At 33.2% G+C, this 7,350-nt stretch overlaps 1 protein-coding gene across 1 annotated transcript; it reads right to left on the bottom strand.

Annotated features, from left to right (window-relative positions):
• Positions 1 to 7: 7 nt before the first annotated feature.
• On the bottom strand, positions 8 to 7,104 carry LOC133302921 (transcription factor EGL1-like). The gene is made up of 8 exons (XM_061502752.1): positions 6,854 to 7,104; positions 6,027 to 6,143; positions 3,936 to 4,049; positions 3,285 to 3,440; positions 3,063 to 3,159; positions 1,083 to 1,139; positions 922 to 988; positions 8 to 257 (listed from the first exon to the last, which is right to left on the bottom strand). The coding sequence occupies exons 1-7, from the start codon at positions 6,940 to 6,942 to the stop codon at positions 944 to 946; spliced, it is 675 nt and encodes a 224-aa protein (XP_061358736.1). The 5' UTR covers positions 6,943 to 7,104; the 3' UTR covers positions 8 to 257; positions 922 to 943.
• Between the last annotated feature and the right edge of the window lie 246 nt (positions 7,105 to 7,350).

Genomic DNA, 7,350 nt, shown 5'->3' with positions numbered 1-7,350 from the left:
GCTTTGGAAATTTAATATTGGAATCAAAATATCAATAATACTACAAATGTTTAAACCTGAGTAATCTTAGATATTAAGCCTAACTGAAAATTCTATATATGAAACTGAAAATGTTGAGTATACAATCATATAGGCAAGTGAATTTACTTCAGCTTGAGGAGAATAATATGGAGCAAATGCAGGGACATGCACCCAAGGTTGGTATTTCTCATCCCACACTTTCAATCGATCATCAATGCCATCTTTGGATGAAATTCCTACGACACACTTAAGCAACAACGTTAGACACTGGAAGTATAACAACAGAATCTCATATTGACCATTTTAATGCTTGAAGATAGCATAAGTATCAACTATGCCTAGAACCTCAAGGCATGCAAGAAGTCTCACCTTCCTTACATTCAAGGTTTCAACTTGGATAGCATAAGTATAACCGCGGCATGCCAACAGGAAATCAGTAAGGTTTCAAATGCTGAACGTAGGATAACAGAATCTATCCCACAAAGAATTTAAATTTGAAAGATGTCAAAAATGGCCAAGTTCAAGAACTTCTTGCAAACTAAAACAAGCAAATTTCTTCTGCTAGAATCTGCATACTGTTACAAACTTAGAAATAGCCATTGAGGAAATTACTGTTTTATGTCCATTGGAATATATTATACAAAAAAAAAATCTTCTATGTTCTTCCTAAAGCTGATCCCTCTCCCATGAAAGTATTATAATTTGATTCCACAATAATTGTATTTATTGTAAAAAAATTAATCAATTGAATCAATTGACACAATTTTTAAATATTGTTCCTTTTAAAATGTTTGTCATTATATGAACCAATCTGTCAGGCTATTTCTATATAAAGCCTATCATAAAAAAACTCACGTCCTCGTTGAATGATGAACTACTCGAGACTTGATGACTAATTACCTTTTTGGACCTGAGACACAGGTTAAGATTGAGCTCCAAATATGATGAGTAAACTCTCCATTTGAGGCTACACAAAAAAAAAAAAAAAAAATCTCAATCAAGCCAAGTTTTTTCAGGCAGTTCAGATATAACTATTCCAAAAATATATATACATAGTATACCTCACTGTAGTCCACAAACATCCTATTAGCCCGTAAATAGGATTCTATCATTGAAACCTACAAGAAAGACATGTAGTCACCATAAAATAGCAAGACATAATTGTTAACTCACAGTCTCATCACTTCTGCCAGTCAGTCTCAAATATTTATAAGCTTACTCAAGCCTCTTAACATACCAGAATTTCTATACATTTCTATACATTTTATTCCTAATACCTCTATCAAACGAAATCCTATACAAAAGAATAAGGAAGTTTAGTTTCCTCTTTCCTTGCTAAGTCTGCCACTTCAGTCACCATAAGAAGAGGAGTTCTCACTATTACTTACAAATTAAAGGTTGCATGCACTACCTTTCTTTTCGGACAGTACTTCAAATGCTAAGAGGAGTATCTCGCTTCCCACAACTAAAAAGAAAACAAAATTTCTGAAGACATCGAAAACTCCTTCCTCGATTAAGGAGGCTTTGGAGGGGTTCTCTTCTAATGTGTATTTGTCATGTCTGTAAGATGAAAATGAGTGATGAAATATAAAGAATGGAAGAGGGTATGGCTTCGATTTGAAAGGGGAAAAGAAGGTGATGAAGATGGTGACTTGGTGGAATTATCTTCAGTTAGTTCAAATAGAGAATGCAGGGGGGTTCAGCCGAGGGATGAATGGATGCAATGTGTCAACTTGGTCAAGGATGTGGCGTACATGCAATTAAGGAAAAGGAGAGCTTGGTTGCCACTTGTTTGCCATGCATCCAATTGAATTGACAAGGCCTAGCCACATGTGTGGCATGCGCTAGATGAGGTGGGCAATTCAAATGACACATGGACAACATGTGTTCTATGATTTGGCGACTAATAAAACCAGTGAGCATGAAAAGAGTGCTAATAGAGAAAACACTAGACAGAACATCCAAACTAGCAACGAGTCACCATAAGAAGGTTCAGTAGGGTTAAAGAAAAAATTATCTCAAACCTATTTTTAAATATTTTTATTAAAGCTATTAGTGTAAACATGTATTGAATAATTAATTATTTTTAAATATTTTATCTATATAATTTTATTATAATTATTAATTTAAATACACGATATGTGATTATTTATCAAAAAAAAAATTAATATTGTGAAGAATATTTTAAATAATGTATAATATTCAGGGAGATTATACTTAGGAAATTTTTTTCCTTATAATCTTTTAGAATTTTTTTTTTGGTATCCAAATTATTTTTATTATCATTAAATCAAAATTAAATTGTCAATTAAAAAATAAATATAAGAAATTATAAGATGTTAATTTAATTTTCCTTAAATAATTTGAGTAATATTTATACCTAAATAATTAATCATCTTGTATAGAGGTTGTGTTCCCTTTAGAGGAGAACATATGGGTCTGTATTGGATTGTTAATGTGAATACAACAAACACAATGAGAAAAAAAATGGTTTGGTCCAGTCCAATTACCTACAGTATCCATGGAAATAGCAAGGGAAAGTAGGCAACTTATCACACAACATTCCCATGTCAGTTATACATACACACATTTAAATCATCGTTTTTGCAAACTTCGATATCATTGAAATGACAGCACCATTGCACATATATTTCAAGAGAATGCATGCTATATCAATTGGAAAGTTTTTTTTATATAAAATCGTTGATAAAGGACATCCCGTAAGATAAAACCCCACCCATTATTAAGTGAATGCAAATTATTCTATTTAATTTAGATCCTTTATCTAATAGTCCTTTGTCGAAATATTCACATAATTATCATCACTATCTTTTTTCTTTACAAATTTAACCCAAATAATAATAATAATAATAATAATAATAATAATAATAATAATAATGAACAATACATTATTATTTAGACCTAGTTAAATTTAACCCAAAAAATATTCACATAATAGACCTAGTTAAAGAGTATAAAAAAATGACATTCTAATCAAAAGCAGAAGAAAGAACAAGCAAAGTCAAGAGACAGAATCTTACCTTTGCCAGCAGAGAGCGACTAAAAACTCTACAATCAGTGGAATTGGCATTGTTGAGCCAAATGGGTGGGCCATTTGCTAGAGCTCTTCCTAGTAACCTACGAGCATACACAGATTTGAAGATAACTAAGACTAACACACACTTTAGATTTCGCAACCCCCATTTAGGGAAGACAATTTGATTATCCAAAACATAAAAAAAAAAAAATGAGAAATTATTTACCCTTGGCCAATGTTGAATACGAAGGACATGCAAACCAAATAATACCACTCAGTATCTGTAAGATCTTCAGGGGACTGCCGCTGAAGGCCTTTTGGTTTGTGGGCTGGTTTCTGCAGTTTTGAGGGACTTGAATAGCTCTCGCAGTTGCTCACTCCTCTGCAAGCCTATTTGATCAGAATTAAGTTCTACTCCTTGACTTGTTTTCCTAGTCTAAATATCTCCATTGTAATAACCTTCCCCCCAGCTCAAAACCCTTCAAAATTATCAGCCAAAAAATTAATTTTGAATATAATGGTTTCTTAGCAAACAACTTTATAGCCAGTAATACCAGAAAATCTAATAGTGAAGTCAGAATTTCAAGTAGCTATTTAGTTGGTTAGATTAGAATTGTTGATTTATTATTCTCTTCCATTAGTATAAAACAAAACTGCAGAATCAAACTTAGCCATCATCCACATTAGTCGGAGCAATAAAACAGTTTCACTTGGATGTCAAACTAACCAAGAGGAGAAAAATAAATCATAATATGCCTCATCCAATATAAAGTCTTTCCATGTATTGGAAAACCAACATATTCAAGAAGGGGAAAGTGCAAACTCAATAAAAAAAAATTCACAATAGAGATCTGTGAATGAAACAGTTAGTACCCACCCGGGTTGGGTAGCTGAACTGGACCAGAAGATTGCGTAGCTCCACTGGATGCTTCTCAAAGCCAAAGCAAGTTGTTTCTTCATGTTTTCAGGCACCATTTCGTGTAGCCACAACCTATCACATAGATCAAAATCTCAAAAATGAACACAGTCTGTACTCTGTTGTATCAGATAGGAAAAGAAAAACTTGTTGGACTTGTCTCTATATCTGGATTCATTTACTTGCCAACACCCTCGTTTCCTTGATTGGAAATTTTTTTTACAGAGTAGCACAACTAGGTCTCATTTTAAGGATTTGGTTTAGACAGATTACATAGACATGAACCTATTTAGTTAACCTATTAGGTTAACTAAGCAACAAGTGTTTGCAATGAGTGATCTCCCTGGTTCAATGATGAGATTAAGATTACGGGAAAGGACAAGCTCCCGTACCTATTCCAGCCATGAATATACAAAATATTAAGTTAGCAGGAATACTATGAAGTATACAATAAAAGAAAAATATACCGCCTTACCAATATATATATATATATATATATATATCTTGCTTATTAGAAAGAAGGGGAGCTTGGCACAATGACTAGTGTGATTGCCTTGTGACCTGGAGGTCATAGGTTTGATTCACATAATCAGTCTCGTAAATTTAAGGTAAGACTACCTACTATTGACACTTCCCTGGACCCTATGCAGAGTGGGAGCTTTATAGTATCAGGTTGACCTTTTTATCTTGCTTATTAGAAAGAATTTTGATAAAGAGGCAGTAAAACATGTCTAATTCTGTGAAAACTGGCAATGCTAAGAAGAAGCAGCAGATGTTACTCTATATGATTAAAACATACGCAAACGAACATAAACAACCTCTTCAAGTATATCTGAAAAGACAAATAAATACAAAATTTGGAACCAATATAAATAAATACCATGTGAAATCTGTAAGTAAATACGTGTATTATGAGTCACTTCGATACTGAATATGAACTACTTACTAATCACAAATAACAAGTGTTCACCCAGGACCTTATCAGCAGCTAGTGACTAGTGAAAGGTCCCTTGATTGTATGGAAATTCACCAGGGACGGAAACTTCCATCCTCATTAAAAGCAGATATTTGATAAGATTGCAATTGACAACCAAAAATTCGTGCATCTCAAAAGATGACAAACATAGTCCCTCAAACACCAAATAGTATACATTCATGTAATTTGTGCAAATGTAATAGTTCTCAAACGACATAGTTTACACATGTCACAGCATAGAAATACTACATTTAATTATACATATTGCAGTATTAAGAATGCCCATTTATCAGTAACTAGTGATTTCTTATTCTTATAAGGAATTGCAAACTTAATACGTAACCATACAAAATATGGGAAGATAAAGTGAGTTATCTGGGGTAGAGTCCTCACAGTATCAATGAGATCGCTGGGTGTAGGAAGGATAGCACATAATTTTGATCCTTATTTTCATCACCTAACTTATTTAGTTGTTCTGCATCTACAGGCGGTAATGTTAAAGAAAAGAAACCATTAGAACCATGGTAATCAAACAAGACAACCTGAAGAGTGAAGAATACAACCTTATAATAAGTGGTCAATAAATATCTAGGAGAATTCAGGATGCTTGGAGGTTTAACTTGTACAAAGCTTCGATGAAACTATGAATCACAATGTTCTTTCCACCTTTACTATATAGTTTACCTTCTTTTTCTTATTTTTCATTTCTTTTGAGGCCAAGGGAGTTGAGAGAATGGTTTTGGTTTGTCCTGAAATAACGATCAAGCACCTTTCCACAACAGAACAGAGCATTTACCCAAAAAGTCTCATAATATTAGATTTACCCAAATTTCATAATCTCACCCCCCAAAAAAGGCACAATATACTCTCAGTAAATTTAAATGTACTCTGAATAATCCCTAAAAATTGCAAAATCAACCTCCAATAATCACATCCAAAAATCGAAAAACGAAAAAAGGTAAAAAGAAAAAAGAAAAAAAAGAAAAAAAAAGAAAAAAAAATAAGCTTAATCTATCCCAAAGAACAAATAATAATTTATTTAATAAAAAGAAAAAAGGGATGAAAAAAGCAAAAACCATTGGTGATAATAGCGCTGGTCTGAAGAGGCACTTTGAATTCTTCGGCTGTAAATTTGAGAACGGCAGTAAAAGATGCAGCCTCTGGAACAAGGTGCAGCCTTTGGAAGGCTGAACCTGAAATTGTTCAAAATGGAAAATTAGATTAAAAAGTGTACATTGTCAAGGGAAAAGTATGAAAAAGCAAAGGTTAACATGTTTGACAACTATTCTTTCAACAATGTGTTTGGGTGCATGTAAGTCCATGACTAGGCTAATTGGCTTGGTTCATAAAGATAACCACCATGCAATGAATTTTGAATTTTTTTTTGCAAACTTCAATTTAAGTCAAAAGAATCCTCAGCATATCAAACTCCAATTTGAGCATCTTAATGTCAGTGAAGGAGAAAAAAGAAGCAGGAACCAATATAGAAGCAAACTAAAAGTAGTACTACAAGCAATCCCTGTCCTCTTGGTTGATCTTAATCAGTTCAAACCCACATTGGCATTTGAAGCTAAATTAGTAAAAAAAAAATGAAATTACCTAACAACCAAAAGAAACTCGTACCTTGGATTCCTAATCAATTTGAAGGCACTCAAACGACAACGAGAATGGTGAAAACCGTGAAAACAAAGATGAAATTCAAAGCATGCCAAAGCAACATTGTACTCTCATATAGATGTATATGGCTTCTTACACATAATTCACAAATAACGAATTAAACAATTTAAACGAACAATGCAACAATCGAAATCAAAATTTGAAAAATAAATGGACATATACATAAAGCAAATTTTGAGCTGTAAAGAGAATCATCCTAGAAGAGACTATTGAATCTGATTTATACCTCAGTTCCACGCATAAACATCTCCAAACCCTAAACCCCCTTTTCTCCCCTATTGAAGTTGCTATACATTCTTCTTCAAATGCTTCCATCACAACCCATCATCGTTGCGCTGCTCGCAACATACATTGCGAAGTCCTCAACGAAAAATGCTTCGATCCAAGAAAATTATGAAGGCTCTGGTGTTGGATTGGCTGATTACCGCGTGAAGTGGTATAGATTATCGGTGAGAAGAGAGAGAGTAATGAGGGAAAATCATGAAGGCTGAATAGTGTGTGATATGGGTTACTTAACCATTCTTTAACTATTTGATGGAGTTAAGGGCGGTTTATCCAAACGACGTGAAAACACTGCCGTTATCTGCCGTTTTTCTTGTAGTGGATTTCCACCAATCAACAGTTATTATTTTTTCAAATTAAATTTATTAATTAATTATTAATTCAAAATAAATGATAACCATTAATTGATGAAAATCAACGGTTAAGATATGATTATAAAAG

Source organism: Gastrolobium bilobum, unplaced genomic scaffold, assembly GCF_033153095.1.
Source record: "Gastrolobium bilobum isolate Gb01-03AN ecotype WA unplaced genomic scaffold, APGP_CSIRO_Gbil_v1 utg10412, whole genome shotgun sequence".
Lineage (NCBI taxonomy): Eukaryota > Viridiplantae > Streptophyta > Magnoliopsida > Fabales > Fabaceae > Gastrolobium > Gastrolobium bilobum.
Note: the sequence above shows the minus strand (reverse complement) of the source record. Positions and strands in the feature narration are given on the sequence as shown.